General features: G+C 35.2%; 1 protein-coding gene across 2 annotated transcripts; it reads right to left on the reverse strand.

The window, feature by feature from the left end:
* Positions 1-566: 566 nt before the first annotated feature.
* LOC103403592 (uncharacterized) lies at positions 567-3,367 on the reverse strand. Of its 2 annotated transcripts, none has more exons than XM_008342440.4 (8): positions 3,141-3,367; positions 2,208-2,608; positions 2,039-2,111; positions 1,863-1,943; positions 1,632-1,695; positions 1,111-1,198; positions 923-1,007; positions 567-820 (listed from the first exon to the last, which is right to left on the reverse strand). In XM_008342440.4, the coding sequence occupies exons 1-8, from the start codon at positions 3,258-3,260 to the stop codon at positions 782-784; spliced, it is 951 nt and encodes a 316-aa protein (XP_008340662.1). In that variant the 5' UTR covers positions 3,261-3,367; the 3' UTR covers positions 567-781. The 2 variants fall into 2 exon arrangements, with proteins under 2 accessions (XP_008340662.1, XP_008340663.1); XM_008342441.4 differs by having other exon boundaries at positions 2,208-2,603; positions 3,141-3,351.
* Between the last annotated feature and the right edge of the window lie 16,588 nt (positions 3,368-19,955).

Genomic DNA, 19,955 nt, shown 5'->3' on the forward strand with positions numbered 1-19,955 from the left:
AAACTTGTCATAACAGAGAGCAACGTTTTAGAACTTAAGTACCTTACTTGTCTGTTAAACCCCTAAACGGTGTTGCCTAAAAGTAAGGTTTTACAAGACGCTAGTCGGACGGCAGGCAAGGCCCTAGCACCTATGACGGTTCTAGGTGGTTTTTATTTTAATTTTAATTAAACTTAATATGTAAATTATAAATAAATGTCTACTTATACTATAAAAGATACATAATTGCAATGAGATACATAATAACGGAAGTTTGTAGTGGGATACATAACGATGATAGTTATCTATTTTCTGTCTAAGTACGAGTAGCGACCTAAACGGACCCCTTCTTATTTTTCAAATGCCTATAAATTAATCGGGACAGTAATCAGCTCCATAGCACCTAAGCCTCGCGCTAGACGGAGATTTTTAGAACAGTGCCAAAAGTCCAGGAACCAATTATCTAATTCTCCACATTGTTGCTCTCTCCCACCACGAGTAAAAACCTCCCAAAGATCAAATGTAGAACTGTCCGTAGTGTTGTATTTCACTACTGAAACAATAACTACATGCGTACAACTACATAATTAAGGGAAAATTAGATCTTTAAGACATTGATTGTTGCACAAATTGAATTTTAACCCCAAACTACAGCTTCAAATTTAATTGCTTTCCAAAAGTATTTCATCCCACGTTAATCAAACCTCTCCTGTGTTGAATGGTGCAAACTATAACAAGAATAAAGAATGTGATCACCAACGGATACAAAGATACAAATGCATAACATCGTCTTCGTCTTGTATCATGTAAGGTACCGTGACACGTGTGTAAAACCCCAAAGCTGCATATATGAACGAAACATACGTGAGTACGCAGTCAAGCAAGGAACATACGCAAGTATGCAGTCAAGCTTAAAGCCCAAGGGGTTGCTCAAATAGATTACCTCAACATTCTTCAACTCAAATTCTCCGTTATGCGCCAAGCATAAGTTCCCAAATGTTTCACATGATCCGCTTGTTCCGCTTAACCTTTTTCAAACAAAAGTATACAATTATGACAAGAATCTGCAAGTACTTTCCCATCGGACTAGGGGGAAAATGTTCAAAGCATAACATTGTAAGAGTAACTTACAAATCTCCATCTAGGCATAGAGCATAGTTACCACCTCCCCCAAGAGCTAGCAAGTCATTCAAACACATGTAATAATACCGGTTGGCTCCTATGCACACAAATTAGACCGGGATCAGCATTGGCTTTTTCTCTCTTAATGGAAAAAAGGTAAAACAAAATTTGGAATATCTATCTATGGCTTTTCAATCATCAACAAGGCTGTTTAGTTACATATTGTTCGATTACCATTCAAATTTAAGGTACCAATTTTATATGTTGTGAGAAAATATGTCAAAAAGCCAGTCCATATGAAGAACGAATTGACATGCAATGCAGCAAGGTCAGCCACTGAGGTATCATTTAGCATCTCTATCTTAAGCTCTGCAACATACGCAAGTGTTCAGTGTTCTTGGCATGCCCATCACCAGTTATCTCTTCTCTATACCCAAATTACACATCACCCATATTCGACTGCCAGATCCTCCAAAAGGAAACATGCATCCACAAATAAATAGCACAAATAAATAGAAGAAAATGCTTACCTGTTGGCCTAAACAGCCTTGGTTCTCCATATATGGTCGTGAATACAAATGTTTGGTTTGTTCCCTATAACCAAAAGGCAGGCATAAGAATGTGCTTATATTGGACTGATAAAGAAAGAGAAAGTTCAGATATTTAAATAACCATAGTCAAGAGAACTTCCGAATATTCATTAACATCAATAAAAAAAACAAAAAGTAAACATACGTTGATTAAGGTAAAAGCATGTTTACTTGATATTTTCTCTTTGACGTAGGTTTCAAGGGCCCCTCTAGAAGTCCACCAAATACAGCACCTTGCCTATCTCCAGCAATCTAGAATTTTAAAGACAGTCCACATTATCTTCACATGACTACAAACGAATCAATTCATCAATTTTCAAATGTCATTGGCATATTCATTAACATACCAGCAAACAAGGACCAGAAAGCTCAGAGCTTTTGCGGATAAGTGTGCGGAGTGATATACCATGTTTCGCCGTACTGCCCTTCATTCAAAAGAATTGATACTGAATTGAAATCCAAATGCAACAATAGCAGAGTACTTCTAATGCAGGGAATACTCCTCAAGAAGCTTACCTATACAGCAAAATCCATTGGCACCCTTTCACTATATTAGGAAGTGATGACAGTAAGAATTCATGCAGGTCTGAGGAAATAAAGACCGAGTCATCCATGAGAAGCGGTAGTTGCTTCTGTAGACTCTGCTGGTCAGCTGCTACTTCAAATACCTCAGAACCGCTGGTGCTCCCTCCAGAAGCATGGTCGTCATCGTTTTCACAATTGTTTTCTGTTTCCTTGTTCTCACCTGGTGGGGAACGACATTCTACATATCTATGAACGGTTTCATCTTGGGATTCAAAGTTGCCGTTACTAACAATTGTTGATTGATGCTTGTTTGAAGTGGATCCACCAAAGCCTACCGATGGACAGGAAAAGTATGAAGGCAAATATTTACCCCCTGTAGAATACAGCCTGGCCTACACATTGAAAGACCTAATGTGATAAATCACTATACACAATGAAAGAAGAAATCAACTGAACAAAACTGTAAATTTAAGCATGCACGGTCAAGATAAATTTTTCGGACCAACAAGGGCACAAACTTATAAAATGGAGCTAAACTTCTGCCCGAGTAAGCTGCAATTGAATAACTTCATGGTAAAAACAAAGACAAAAAGGCCATAAAACTCAGCTCCCCAAGTTTCTGGGCAGATTACCATCAGAATAACTGCAATAACTGAATGATTCCAACTCTGTTGTTTTGGCAGTTAAATTTGAATTGTATCAATATAATTCGCTTCATGAGATCTCAAGTTCTGAACTATAAGCAGAACCAATTTACCCAAAAAACCCAACTCCGAAATTACGTTATCTAAGAAACCCAGATCTCAAAATTCTTGAACAAGGATCACAACAACAATTCAAGCACACCCATCAAGCTTAATCATTAAATCCAACGAAACACATAAACAAAAACGAAAAAGATAAAAAATTGGATCAGGAAATTACCTCAGGAGGATGATCGTTGTCGTCGAGTGGGGAAGGAAGAGAAGAAGAAGACGGCGAGTTGGGTGCATCGGCAAAGAAACGTGAGAGCTTCTGTGTAACTTTGTCTCTCAATGTAAACATTGTGTGATTGTTGCCGTGAGGAAGCAGACGTGCGGGCGTTTGAATCTCGGCCCTTTTTTTCTCTCACATTTTTCTTTTGGGGTTTCGATTTTCATTATTTTGTGATGGAGGAAAAAGATGGACGCGTGGCGTCGGTGGCAAGGACGGCAATCAGAGGTGGGGCAATGCCGCAATGTGACTTGGATTCTATTCCTTCCTTCCTTTACTTATTATATTGCTAATTAGTTAACTTCAAATTTTTTTATATTACTAGAGCCAGAGATTGTTGATAGGCATTTTTCCCACCTGTAAAAGTAGGAATAAAAATACTTAAAAATACTTGAAAGAGAACAAAGTCGTTTTCTGTAGAGATTGAATGAATAATTTGTATTTAAACTAATTCTTAATTTATTTTTTGAAAACAAAGTTGGGAAGAGCTTGATTTTGAATTTAAAAATAATAAAAACGAATTTAATTAAAAAAAATTAAATAAATTGGCAAAGAAAAGAAAACAAAAGAAAATAGTTTTGAAAACCAAATTGTAAAAGCCTAGGATTCCACCGTCCCCTTAACAATCCTATGCTATTTTTCTAATTACTTATGAATTATCCATGCAACTTTGAAGGTTAGGTTTTCCTAATACATATTCTACTTGTGGTATTCAAGCTAGAACGTATATCAAACATGCAATATATTTGTGGTATTCAGATCAAATATAAACATGAATGACTCATTACACTTTGTGAAAACCCTTTGAAAAACCATGCAATCCCTAGGACGTGGTATTCATCCTAGGTGAAATTACAACTATCAATCACAAGAAGCAATACTCAATTCACATGTGGTATTCCGATTGAATTGCATCCGATTACTTATCTAAACATCCTAATGGTAGCTAAGCATTAAGATATAGAGACAGTTTAAAGCACAATGATTAATAATTCAAAGTATGCATGTATAGTATTATAAACGATTAAATAAAAACTACATATTCATGTTAAGGCTCAAGGCATCGCCCTAGCAAATGTAAATTAGTTACGAACAACCATAAAACACAAAGAATTTAATAGAAATAGAAAAAGGATAGAAAACACCTTGAAAATACAAAGCATCAAAGCCTAGCTAAATTCTCCATGTACGTTCTCTCCCCCCGCCCCTTTTAACCCTAATGGCTAAATATCTTATTTATACTAATACAAAATAAAACCCTAAAAGGTCTTAGAATGAAACTAGGAAACAAAATAAAACAGAAAATAAAAGGTTTCCTATTTGAACTGAAATTCGGACTTCTTAGAAAATCAGTCTTTTGACTGACCAAATCAACTCCGATTTGGTCCTAAAATGTCTCTTTTGAAAGCTGGAGACGTCCCCTACAAATCCTCATAAGGAATCTTCCTCAAAATATGTCATCTTGACCTTCAAAATACCTAAAACATCCAGAAACGTCAATCTGGAAAAGCTGCGCGCTGGGCCTTTATTTCTTCACCACGGTCAAATGGCTTGGTAGAAAAATTTGGAATTTCGAACAATCATCTTGAAAGACTCACGAACATCCTCCAATTGGAATCACTCCAAAATTCATCCGTTTGGTTACTTTTTGCTCCAGAGGAAGTTGAATATCCTACATTGAAAATATATAACAAAGTATCAAAGTTCTACCAAAATAACCAATAAATTAATAATAAGATTAGGGTAAAATATATGGTATAATATGGACTCATCAGTTGTTATAAAGTTAAACGACCACACGTACTTCATGTCACTCTGTTTGTGTTGTTCACGTGTTTGACTTGAAATTCGACACATATGATAAAGTGTGTTGAGAATGAGTTCCACATCAATAAAAGGAATGATCTTATATGAACTTGTAAGTAAGTCATTTCCCTTAAGTGTGTAATTGGCCTTTTGTTTAATAAAGAATAAAGGTAGTGAGACCACATTTTTGTACTACTTTTGCCATTTGTGTACCACATGATGTGGCAAATGATGCATATAAACAAGATTCAATGAGAAAAATTCTTTAACTAACATGACATTTTCCTCATATAGCCTCAGCTCAATTAAAGAGAAATAATAGTTCCCTTGAATACGTTATTTGATGTGCCATTGCAAACGTCAAGTAACAAGTGGCTAAGCGACGTGCCTTTGTACAAATACGCAAATGTCATCCTTACGAAATTTTAGAAATTTTAACATTGTGGCTTAGTTGGTGTAGACCAAAAGGCAAAATCACCATTTCTTTCTCATCCCTTCCATAGCCACTCCCTCCTCTAAGAGAAATTTTTAGTTGTGACAGGAACACAGATGGTACACCACGTGTTTTTATGTAAGTGGTAGAAAATTTTAATTTTTAAGTTATTAACTTTTTAACACACATAACCCACCATTTATATAAGGACACGTGGTATACCACCTCGTGTAATGGTTACACTGAAAAATCTGTTCTCCCCTAGTGTGAAAGGAAGGACACGAAAGATTTCTCTGACTATCCGACTATATAAGCCAAAAAATGCCTCAAATGTTGTAACCTTCCACTTTCTCTCAAAATCAACAAGTGATTTTGATGTAAGACAAGATTGGTGTGAATTACTGCAAAGAATAGTAAGCGCTTTATAATTGACAAGAAAGGATGTGTAACCACCCATCCCTAAAAATTATGATTTTTATCATTTTTAAATGTGAATTTACAAAAATGCCCTTCGAGGCAAAGATATTGACTTTTGTGGACCATTTTGTCATGTCATGTAAGGTTTATTTTCTTGGCGTATTCTCGTAGTACTCGTCACTACGAACATGTGGGCATAAACATAATGTAATTTGGAGTTATAACGAAGATTCTACGAACTTTTAAACGTCGAGGATATTTTGGGTAAATTGATAATTAATTGAACATGTGGTATTTTGTCGGACCGTTGGATGAGTGCCACGTGGGGCCACCCCCACTTTTCTGGAACACTCTCTCTCTTTCTTTTTCTTCTTTCTTTCGTAGCTCCTCTCTACTCTCTTAACTCTCTCTCTTGGCTCTTCCTTTCTCCAGTGAAACAAGCCACCATCATCACCAAATCTTTCAGCTTGTTGAACATCAAAAATCAAAACCACCATTATCTGCATGTCTTCACTACCATAAACCCAATTTTGAGTTTTGTTTCATTGAAAATAAACTTGAAACACGAGTTCAAAGAACAAGGTTTTGGGCCGAGACTTCTAGGCGTGATTCAGATAACTTCCAGCCATATTTTGAACTCTAAACAGGTATAAATTGATTCCTCTCGTCGATTAGATAAATTTTCATGTTTGGATCATTTAATTTGGTGAAGAAATGAGAACGTTATAACAATTTAAAGTTTGCCCAGTTTCCGGCGACCTCCGCCACTTTCGAGTCATTTTCCAATCACATCCCGATGAGATAGCAATCGTCCAAGGTATCAATCTCTTCATCTCATCGAAAACTATGATTTTCATTTTCGAATCACTTGATTCCGTTGAGTATTGACAAAGTTATGGACGTTGAAAGGTTGCCCAGAAATTCTGGCGAATTTCCCTGTTTTCCCACGGATAGCCATCTTTTAGGCCATTTTTTGGCCATCTCCAGCGACCATTTGGACTCCAAGCAGTTATAATTTTGTTATATACATATCTAGCTTCAATTTGGTATATTATGATTCAAATTTGGTTGAGAAACAAGTGAGATTTGGAGCTCTAAAGATTGCTCAGGAAATCTACAAAATCTGCAAAATCCGGCGAAGTAGCTTTAAGGTCCGCCACTTGATTAGAATAGTAATCGATGATCCGACCGTTGGATCATCACCAAACTTTAATACATTATAGTACATAATATTTGAAGACCATAGGAACTTACGGATTGGGAATCCGACGTATGGATCTTTCTGAATTAGACTTGTAAGTTCATAAAATAAAACGTTGACCGACACTTGAATTTGCAATTGGCAAAGATCAAACCGTTGGATCATAATGAAATTTTAGTCTGTTATTATAGAAGCATAATGTGGATCTTTGGAATACGGATCATAAATCTGAGTAGTAGATCTTCCGAATCGAGTTATGTAGGGTTGTGGACCCCCCCCGGTTGACCATTGACCAATGGTTGACTTTTGATCAATGGGTTACAAATCATTCTAGAACGTCATTGGGGGATCTGTTAAGTTGCATGTTATATTGATAAGAATTTTGAGATGTGGTTTGATAATTGTTCTAGGCGCCAATCGTTCGTGATGCCTCGATGCTTGTGCTAGGGAGTTGTAGCGCAGACTCCAGGTGAGTGTGCTTTTGGTTTTCTATATATACGTATATATGTTTTCCATTTTCCCAGAAATTCTTTTAAATGGATTTACGTTTTTAAATGCCATGTCAATTACATTACATTTTAGTATATGCATTAGTATAGATATGCATATTATTGCATGACGTTGCGGACGCCCAGGTAAGTTTTAGGTGAGTGCATATTGATGATAGTGATTGCGGTGTGTATGGTTATGTTTAGATGCATTTAGTGCTCATTATCCTGCACCTCGGTGTTAGTGCTCTGCCCGAGGCTAGGGCCTAACCTTCACGTAATTGTTCACCTCTTACACCACACGCTCACCTTGGATCCAAGGCAGGTGCCAGCCTGTCTTACAGACCACATTAGGTGGTTCCGACTCGTAGGTGACTTGCGATTCTTTGCACAACCTTCACGCGATCATAGCACTTAAGCGTATCTATTTACACCCAGCCTGTTGTACAGACCACATTAAGTGGTTCCGACTCGTGTGTAGGAATTGGTAGATGAGCTATAGGTTCAGTCGTACAAGTCACGTTAGGTGACTCCAGCTAACATATCATTTTATATTGATTCACAACACTTGGCTTACATATTTATTACTGAGATACTTGACATGGTACATACTTTGGTTTTCATTGCTCTTAAGCCTAATTTCTATATACATATGTATTATTAATTTCTGGGAAATTATACGGGTTTTACAGTGAGGGGTTATTATATTTTTGGAAAGAGAAATGGTTTCAAAAAGCTTTATTTTTGCCCATTCACTTTTTCTGTTTTTTTTCGCCCCTCTAGGTTTTAGCTGCTAAAAGTTCGTATCGACAAGGATTCTTGGCAAATCTTAGTATAGGTGGCTACCTCTGAGGGTATGACCCTTACCCACACTACTGTACTTTACTTATCCTCTGACGTCGCGTGTGAAATGGGTTCATTCCCGCTCACAGCACACTCTTGTCTTTAGGCACTTTTAGGTTTAAATTTATTCACATTTTCCACATCACCATACTTTATGACTTCGTCACCTTCCATGTGTCGGCCAACACAGCTCGATTCGGAGTTCTAGTAGACATTCCGGGTCAGGGTGTGTTAGGATGCATGAGAAAAAACTCCACTCAAATATCAATACAACGTTATAAGGAAGAAAAATATTTTGTTGAGATTTTTGGGTTACTTGAGAAATAGATTGAATGAACACACAAGGCCACATCAGAAATTTAGAGATTTGGGGTCCAAACCCCGTTTTAGGTCCATGACACCTCTCCAAAAAGAGCGTGATGTCCAGATTTAAACTCATTGCTTTGCTATGATGTATGATGGATTTTAACCATCTAAGGTCATTTAGACTTCATAAACCGCAAAATACAGTTTGTTTCAAATTTCAGACTTTTCAACTTTTTGTCCAAATTTATGTCGTTTTTTTTCCAAAGACCCTTGAGCCTTTGTAAGGTTGTGTTTAATTTTATTTAAGCCATTTGGCTCCCAATGTAATGCATCAATTTAGAAACAATCAAACGACATTTCAGTTCTATTCCAATCTCTGGTGGATTCCAGGAAACTTGGTTCTTCGAAGGCATAAGTTTGTAACCCTTTTATGCAGTGGCGAAGCCATGATTTGCCGAGGGGAGGGGCTAAATTCAAAAGAGTGCAAGGTTCAATCGAAACGGTTGCCTTCACATTGGAGAGGGCAAAGTTTTGAATCAATATTCATAATAGAAAACAGTCTATCCATCAAATCGGTTGTAAGCGGTAAGATCAAAGGCATGTAAGAAGCTTAAATTGGTAAGAATTAGATTCTAAAAAACATTAGGCGCTAGTCAGGCAGCGGACTGGGGCCTACCAATTAGGCGCTTAGGCGAGATTTAGGTAGGAACCTAGATGGATTTAAATGTCTTTTATTGTAAAATAAGCATTACACGATATTTACATTATTTTAAAAAAAATTAATACAACATTTATAGATAATGTGAGAGTTTAAGATAAATACGCTGCGGTTTTAAAAAGAGAAAAAAAAAATACATACAAAAATAATAAATAAATAAAAGAAAAGAGAAGAGAAAAATGGGTTAACAAACCACAAAAAAAATGTGTTGTCATAATTTAAATTTAGATCATTGATTAAGTTGATTCTTTTTTAAACGTTTGATTTGGATTTAATTTGTCAACATAAGTCTAGCGATATACGACTTGTTGGTGATTGAACTATGTAAAAAAGTAGTTATGCTCATTTATAAGTGTGTTTACGCTAAAAGCCTAAAAGTGCATTCATTAGTTTATTCAATATCTAAATGCTTCTTCGTGAAAGACTTCCTGAAGAATAATCTGACAAAAAGCACTTCGAGAACTTAGAAAGATGTAAATTTTTATGGCAGATGTAACTAAAAGTGCTCTTTAGCCATTCCAATGGCATTGCCCAACAGGTCCATCCATACATACATGCATAAAAAAAAGGAAAACTTTAGGGGAGGAAGCCGAGAGGTAATGGGGACAGGTGGTCCTCCCATCATATTTTAATATTTGTTTTTCAAATTAAGCCCAAATGCCCAAACACACCGTTTCACTTATTTTAATATTAATTTTTTTTTTCAAGTTTTCCCTTCCCTGCGCAGCCATGAAGAACTGCTGCAGTTGTAGCAATTGTGAGTTGCAATCCGGCGAAACCAGAGGTGCTATGGGGCAGCAAACCATGATTTCTGGGCATGTTTTCCTGTGAAAGAAGGGGCGGACCCCTCCCGGGCCTTAACAGCTTCGCCACTGCACGCGCAGCGTTTGTGCAGCTGCAGCAAAAAACATGGCTTCATTTCCGGCGAGAGGAGGGGCGGGTACTCGCTCCTGGGCTTCATTTCCGGCGAGGGGAGTGGCGGCCGCCACTCCTCCCCCTCACGTGGCTTCGCCACTACTTTTATGCTTATGCTATGTTAATTGGTATCAGAGCAGGAATTTTCCTTGTTCTAATAAAAATCGATCATGGGAGGTATAAACCTTTCTTCAAGACTGATTGTGAGAGGATTGCTATTTGTGGCACACCAAAGATCGTCTATGGTGGTTGCAAACCCAATCTTTTATTGATGGTGAATGCGTTGGAGGATTTGCCTTAAGCAAAACTCGTCAACTTGATCTTGAGGATCCTCTTTTTGAGGTTGGTGAATACATAGAAAATTTTCTTAATTGGTTTCAGTTATGGAGCAACTCTTCAAAGAAATAACTATTCCAAAGGAGAAGATGATCAATATAGCCGCTTTCATTTAAAGGGAAATATTGTTTTTAGGTGGAATAGTTTGCAAAAGGTCAAGCTAAGTCAAGTCACCACCATTGAATCAAGTAGGTTAAGCTGAGTCAAGTCACCACCACTGAATCAAGTAGGTTAAGTTGAGTCAAGTCATCATTGCTGTCACGACCACCACCACTAGCACATTTCTTAGCTATTATCCTCTTATTTATATATTAATGACTTTAGATAACTTAAATTCTATATTTAAATTTCACTTTTCTATTAAGAAGAAAATTGACATATACAAGATATTAAAATTCTATCATTGTGTATTCTTTTGTAATCTAAAATTTGTTCCTCCCAATACAAGGTTATTTTCAAGGAAAAATTACACATACATCATACTTTTAATACTTAATTGTATGTTGAGACAATACTTTTTAAACATTTCAAGAAGAGACAAAAATCAATACATGTAGAAGATAACCTCATTAGGCCTGGCAAACGGGTCATGTCAGTCGTGTTCGTGTCGTTTTCGTGTAACACCTGTTATCTTAACGGGTCGTGTCGTGTCACACCCGTTATCTTAACGGGTCCTTAACAGGTCGTGTCACTTTACCCAACGGGTAAAGTGACCCGACCCGTTATGACCCGTTAAGAAAAATATTTTTTTTTTCTTAAATTTGCACATACCACACATTGCCACATAAATATTACTTCAAAACATTAAAACACATTTGTCGTTTAAGTACTACATCTACACTCGAAAATAAGAGCCTAATAAAAAAATAATACATACACTACTAATCTATTACAAATTTTAAATGTGCAAGGATATGCAAAATGAAACAGTTTTTGTTTTCAAGGTTGTGAAATCTTTCTCAAAAGTTTAAACCTCAATTTACAAAATCCTCGATTTACATCGATCATCATGAAATTGCATTGGAACTTTGGCTTGATCTATTGCCTTCAAGAGTTATGTTGATGATGTTTTCAGTAAGGTTTTCCACGTCATAACTATCTTCTGCATAAACTAAGCATAGAAAAACCAAACATTAAAAATCATTCAAATTATGAGAAGTTTACCAAAATAATTATGAAAAAAAATAAAACAATAGTACTATACCATACTTTTATTAAGTATAAACATAAGATTTTGTGGTATCCACTAGTGTAAATATTTTAAATTGAAGATCGAATTCAATCATTGTATTCATATAAGGTCAAGGAGTGTAGTTGTAAAAAATCATCAAAATCGGAGTTAAATTAACCGTTAAATCGTGATTTTTCGTTTATAACCGTCGAAAAGTTTTGTCCCGTTACGTGCTCTCTGAATGTTTGTTTTTTGCAATTTTTGGCGTATGCGATCTCGAAATATATACAAACATGTTTGACGGTTGGATCATTGAAAATAGTTTCGTAGAATGAGTATCCCATCAAAACAATAGATTCACTAATACTTAAGAGTTTATTCATAATTTTATTAAGTATAAAATAAGATTTTGTGGTTTCCAATAGTGTAAATATTTTAAATTGAAGATCGAATTCAATCATTGTATTCATATAGGGTCAAGGAGTGTAATTGTAAAAAATCATCAAAATCGGAGTTAAAATGACCGTTAAATCGTGATTTTTCGTTTATAACCGTCGAAAAGTTTTGTCCCGTTACTTCATCTCTGAATGTTTGTTTTTTGCAATTTTTGGTGTATGCAATCTCGAAGTATATATAAACATGTTTGACGGTTGGATCATTGAAACTAGTTTCGTAGAATGAGTATCCCATCAAAACAATAGATTCACTAATACTTAATAGTTTATTCATACTTTTATTAAGTATAATATAAGATTTTGTGGTATCCACTCGTGTAAATATTTTAAATTGAAGATCGAATTCAATCATTGTATTCATATAGGGTCAAGGAGTGTGGTTGTAAAAAAACATCAAAATCGGACTTAAAATGACCGTTAAATCGTGATTTTTCGTTTATAACCGTTGAAAAGTTTTGTCCCGTTACTTGATCTCTGAATGTTTGTTTTTTGTAATTTTTGACGTATGCGATCTTGAAGTATATACAAACATGTTTGACGGTTGGATCTTTGAAAATAGTTTCGTAGAATGAGTATCCCATCAAAACAATAGATTCACTAATACGTAATAGTTTATTCATACTTTTATTAAGTATAATATAAGATTTTGTGGTTTCCACTAGTGTAAATATTTTAAATTGAAGATCGAATTCAATCATTGTATTCATATAAGGTCAAGGAGTGTAGCTGCAAAAAATCATCAAAATCAGAGTTCAAATGACTGTTAAATCGTGGTTTTTTTTTTATAACTGTCGAAAAGTTTTGTCCCGTTAATTGATCTCTGAATGTTTGTTTTTTGTAATTTTTGACGTATGCGATCTCGAAGTATATACAAACATGTTTGACGGTTGGATCTTTGAAACTAGTTTCGTAGAATGAGTATCCCATCAAAACAATAGATTCACTAATACTTAATAGTTTATTCATACTTTTATTAAGTATAACATAAGATTTTGTGGTATCCACTAGTGTAAATATTTTAAATTGAAGATCGAATTCAATCATTGTATTCATATAAGGTCAAGGAGTGTAGTTGTAAAAAATCATCAAAATCGGAGTTAAGTTAACCATTAAATCGTGATTTTTCGTTTATAACCGTCGAAAAGTTTTGTCCCATTACTTGCTCTCTGAATGTTTGTTTTTTGCAATTTTTGGCGTATGCGATCTCAAAATATATAAAAACATGTTTGACGGTTGGATCATTGAAACTAGTTTCGTAGAATGAGTATCCCATCAAAACAATAGATTCACTAATACTTAAGAGTTTATTCATACTTTTATTAAGTATAACATAAGATTTTGTGGTATCCACTAGTGTAAATATTTTAAATTGAAGATCGAATTTAATCATTGTATTCATATAGGGTCAAGGAGTGTAGTTGTAAAAAATCATCAAAATTGGAGTTAAAATGACCGTTAAATCGTGATTTTTCGTTTATAACCGTCGAAATGTTTTGTCCCGTTACTTGATCTCTGAATGTTTGTTTTTTGCAATTTTTGACGTATGCGATCTCGAAGTATATATAAACATGTTTGACGGTTGGATCATTGAAACTAGTTTCGTAGAATGAGTATCCCATCAAAACAATAGATTCACTAATACTTAATAGTTTATTCATACTTTTATTAAGTATAATATAAGATTTTGTGGTATCCACTAGTATAAATATTTTAAATTGAAGATCGAATTCAATAATTGTATTCATATAAGGTCAAGGAGTGTAGCTGCAAAAAATCATCAAAATCAGAGTTAAAATGACCGTTAAATCGTGATTTTTCTTTTTATAACCGTCGAAAAGTTTTGTCCCGTTAATTGATCTCTGAATGTTTGTTTTTTGTAATTTTTGACGTATGCGATCTCGAAGTATATACAAACATGTTTGACGGTTAGATCTTTGAAACTAGTTTCGTAGAATGAGTATCCCATCAAAACAATAGATTCACTATTACTTAATAGTTTATTCATACTTTTATTAAGTATAACATAAGATTTTGTGGTATCCACTAGTGTAAATATTTTAAATTGAAGATCGAATTCATTACTTGTATTCATATAGGGTCAAGGAGTGTAGTTGTAAAAAATCATCAAAATCGGAGTTAAAATAACCGTTAAATCGTGATTTTTCGTTTATAACCGTCGAAAACTTTTGTCCAATTACTTGATCTCTGAATGTTTGTTTTTTTCAATTTTTGGCGTATGTGATCTCGAAGTATATATAAACATGTTTGACGGTTGGATCATTGAAACTAGTTTCGTAGAATGAGTATCCCATCAAAACAATAGATTCACTAATACTTAAGAGTTTATTCATACTTTTATTAAGTATAACATAAGATTTTGTGGTATCCACTAGTGTAAATATTTTAAATTGAAGATCGAATTCAATCATTGTATTCATATAGGGTCAAGGAGTGTGGTTGTAAAAAATCATCAAAATCGGAGTTAAAATGACCGTTAAATCGTGATTTTTCGTTTATAACCGTCGAAAAGTTTTGTCCCGTTACTTGCTCTCTGAATGTTTGTTTTTTGCAATTTTTGGCGTATGCGATCTCGAAGTATATACAAACATGTTTGACGGTTGGGTCGTTGAAATTAGTTTCGTATAATTCGTATCCCATGAAGTTCAATGGTGTGTGTGTGTGTATATATATATATATTTATTTATTAAGTAGATTTAAATCTATTTATTTTGTATGTATAATTATTATAGTTTTTAGGGGTATAAAATTTAATATATATATATATATATATATAATTATTATAGTTAATATTTTGGGTATAATTATTATAGTTAATTTAATATATATATATATATATATATAATTATTATAGTTTTTAGGGGTATAAAATTGTTAAATTAATATATATATAATTATTATAGTATTTTTTTAGGGTTATAAATTATTAAATTAATATTCTGCTTATCGTGTATCGTGTTACCCACGTGTATACCCGAACAAACCCGTTATCTTAACAGGTGCTTATCGGGTTACCCGATAACGACCCGTTTCGTTATCGTGTTGACCCGAACACCTGTTAATTTCGTGTCGTGTCATGTCGGGTTATCGGGTCGTGTCAGGAATTGCCAGGCCTAAACCTCATGGACTTTCTTTTTTGGAGTGTAAGTTACCAAAATACCCTTTATATCTAATAACCATTTCTTTTAAAATTTAAAAACATAGAAATCAATATGTAGATAAACTGACTGTCATTAGAAAAATAAATTGGGTAATTGTTGAGATATCATGAACCCACGAAGAGTGAAATTGTGCTTGTGTTTTGGCTATTCATGCCCCTCGAAAAGGAATTGTTTTTTTTTTAATCAAACTAAAATGCTTCCATTAAATAAAAAGGCAAGTATAAAGAAAAGGCAGCCCAAAAGACAACCCACCACCTAAATACAAGCCCAACAGTAAAAAAGAAAATATAGTAGATAGGGCCAAAAGTGATCAACTGAACAACAACAAAAAAAATCCTAAGATTGGAATGGAAACCAGCAGCCACCAAATGCGCCTTGTCACGCCCTGACCCGCGAATAAAGACTATCCACGAGCTAGGGTGTGAGTCATATTGACACACCCCGACCGAGATCAAGGTATGCTGGCCGTCACGAGAGGGTGACGTAGCCATGTGCACAATGTGGAAGCAATAAGGATAAGAAATATATGAATAATTAAAAACCGAAACTATTAGAGTGCACTAGTAAACAGGAAGTGTTAGGAGTAAGATACAAAAGTAAATACTCCTAATCAGAGCATAACAAGTCTAGGTGCAGTCCAGTAGGACAAGTACTAGTTATACAGTACCATAAGATGTCCTATAATTATTTTATTATGTCAGAACCGCCGACGTCCTCAAGGCCACCAACAACAAGCTTACCTAAAACCTGGAGGGGCGTAAAACAGAAAACGTGAATGGGCAAAAACAAATGTTTTACAAAACCAATTCATTTATCAACATTTCTAACCCCTCGCTGTAAAACATGTATAATTTTTCCTAGAATCAGAATATAAGCATATACATAAATATATATGTAAATATATCAATTCAAATCATGCTTCACATAATAATATTCATATGTATGCCATGCCAAGATATAACAGAGTAAGTAATTCAGGTGAGAATAACTTCATAAAAATATGAAATATTAGCTGGAACCCCTGTGGTAGTCTGTATGGCTGAATTCATAACTCAAAAGTCAATCTAGCCGGAGTCACTATGATGACCTATACGGCACTATACTGCCCAAGAGTCAGAACCAAATGAAAAGGTCTGTACGACAATACTGGGAGTAATATAATTATGCTTAATACTATTTTCAGATAATAGCTGGGCGATAAATCGCTAGTCACCTATGAGTCGGAACCATAGTAAAGGTCTGTACGACAAGACTGTGCACCTAAATTGGATCCAATATGAGCATCTGGTGTGGGAGGTGACATTATAAACAGGTATGTGCCATATCTCTGACTAAATCACAATCACCCTAGGTGCAGTTTTATGAGGTCAATGTTATTCAATCACATATCACATCATCGATAATTCACATAACCAAACATAACTCACCTGAGCTTACCTGAGCGTCCACAGTACCACAACTATATATAATGCATCATCTACCAATTCATATACAAAATATAAATTCATATGCATGGCATTCAAGGCATAATCTCATTTAAACATATGATTCTGGGAAAATAACAAGTATATAAATATATACTGAAAACCAAAAGCCCACTTACTGGTATGTCGAAGGGTCGTAGCCCCTGAGTCGCCCTTGAACGCGCTCATCCTCGGGATAAGTCTCACCTATATGCGAATTAACTATAAAAACGTTATTTAAAGCACATAGACAAAACTAGCTAATAACTTCTCAAACAATGCTCAAATGGGGTGTTTGAAAATACCAATGTGATCTACACAACTCCACGAACATCCCCATATTTTTAGAAAAAATTTCCGACCACCCATACGCTGGCCAAGGCACGGCCAAACGCGCCGCCCACGCGCGAGCACGTGCTTGGCACACCAACGGCAACAGTGATGCCATTAGGAATATTTCATGGAATATTCCGTTAAAGTTAACTAATGTCGTTGGAATATTCTGTCAAAGTTGACGGAATATTCCGTCATCCCTAACCTCGAACCTCCGACAACCGTTGCTGGCGCCGGAGACTGGGTAAAACTTAAAACCTTGATATCTCGGTCGATTTTCATCCAAATTTCATGAAATTAGTGCCAAATTAAAGCTCTCAACTTGTAGAACATTCCCATACCTGTTTTAAGACCTAAATCTCACCGAATCTCGCCGAAGAATTTTGAGAAAACCGGCCAAGCTTGAAACTAACGATCCCGACGTCCAAATTGCTTGGTTTTTCTTCTTCGAGCTTCGTAGGGATGTTCTAAAGCTTCCTACAAGCTTCAAATCACCTGAAACCTTCACATTTACGTGTGCATGAACAGTGCACCAAATCGGAGTTTATGGTTTCTCGGGTTTTTCAAGGTTTCACGTTCTAAAAATAGTACAGTTGTACTCAGGAGCTTGCAAGGAACAAGAATATTACATTTTTAATGTCGATATGTGCCTGAAATGGATACTAGAAGTGATGTGAAATAATCCAACACGCAAATTAAACCCTATTGATAACAATTGTAGTATTAAGCAAGTAGGGATCGTTCTAAACCGGGAATTAACTAGGGCTGCTAATCTACTTAAATTAAACTCTAAAACACTAAACTAGACTTAAAAATACAAGACTAGACTTTTAGAACTCAAAACTGACTCAAAACAGCAAAACTAACTTAAAAAGACTCAAAACAGGTTCTAAGGACTATTTGGACAAATTTAACACTAATGAGACTCAAAACACTAATTTGGACAGATTGAAACACCTTTTTAACTAATCTAAAACACTTAATTGAAGAGGAGATTGATTTGGACGAAATTAATTAAATTAAACAAATTGTAAACTAAAGCAAACTAGATATGAAATTGGGTGAATTGAATGGTGAAATAGGCTAGTTAGAGGGTCATTCTCCACATATGAACATATGCAACATAAATCGATTTTCAGTATTGTTTCTTTAAACCATGAACGACAATGCCCCAAATTAATCGTGAATGCACTAATTAACTCTCAGATTTCCCTAAATTCATTGAATTGAATGGACAACGTATCGCAACCAAATTATTCTCATCAAGTTCCCTATATGAACAGCATGATCGAGATACATTCAAAGATCGTTAAGTTCCATGGAAATCATAAGCATTGACAAGGTTATTGTAACTATGAATTACATGATACTCCAACCAAGAATCTACTTAACACGATTGTGACTAGCAATCTTCACTACTTTTAATTATAAGTTCCTAACGATTAGGTGAAAGTCCTTTACAATTTAGCATCAGATTCGAGCATGTGAATTAAGTGTCGACCTTCAACCAACATACAAGAATAAGTTATCAATCAAACAGATAAGTAAATCACATTCATGTATTGTGAAACAAAAACTGAAAAGAATCAATTCATATTAAACATATGTCCATGGCTTTGAATTCACCTCTAACTAAAAAGAAATTAGTTCCTCATGTCTTTGAAAACATAAAACCAAATTAAAACAAACATTGAACTAAAACTAAGGATAGAATACACCTAGAAACGTCCAGCAATCAAAGCTTGAATGGCAGGGCACGACTCCAAGGGTCTCATCTCCTTCCTTCCTTGCAAATTTGCGCACAAGTATGTATTTTCTTATGTTTTGGCTCTTGTATGTGTGGTGCACGAAATTATGGTGGATGGTGTGGTGATTTGATGGTAGAGGGTAGTGGTTTGAATTGTGGCAGAAAATATGTATTTATAAGGAGAAAAGGCACAGCAAAAAGGGTTGAATTAGGACTCCAAATCAACAAAGGACGAGGACAATTCTCATCAGATTCCAAGGATGAAAAGGAGTAGGAAATTCGTCAGATTTCTAGAGGGAAGAAGGATTAAGTTATTTGCATTATTTCAAGGCTTCTAGAATCAAATATTAGGCATTCTAATGTGATAAGGAGTCCCCCTTGCAGCTGGATTTAAGGCATGATAAGATTGGGATAGGATAAGATAAGGTTAGTTTAGATAAGATAAGGTTGGAAAAGGTTTTGGATAATGTTCATTCTTTTGAGCTGATTCCTTATCTTCTTTGTCTTGGATTTATTTTCTTCATCTTTTCAGCACATTCCTAGCCTCTGGAACTTCAAATTCGTCCATCCATCTTGCTCCATTCATAAACTATCCATTTGGTGCCCAAAACTGCCTCAAAATGCTCCATATTGCATTTTCTTGCCAACTTTGTCATATGGATCTACAAACACACGAAAATAACTTAAAACACTATAATAAACACAAACTAACTATGAAAATGCAAGAAAACAAGCTAACTAAGTCGCACAAATATGCTCCTATCATGAAGCTTGTCCGTACGTGAGGGGATCAGAGAGAGAGAGAGTGAGTCCGAGGGAGAGAGAGCACGGGATGGAAGAGAGAGAGAAGGGTACTTTTTGGGTGTGTGTGCGGTCCTCACACTCACACATCATCAACAACATTACACCATACAAATCATAAATTATTTAGGTCTAAGCTTGACCAAAATAAACTA

This window comes from Malus domestica, chromosome 16 (assembly GCF_042453785.1).
Source record: "Malus domestica chromosome 16, GDT2T_hap1".
NCBI lineage: Eukaryota > Viridiplantae > Streptophyta > Magnoliopsida > Rosales > Rosaceae > Malus > Malus domestica.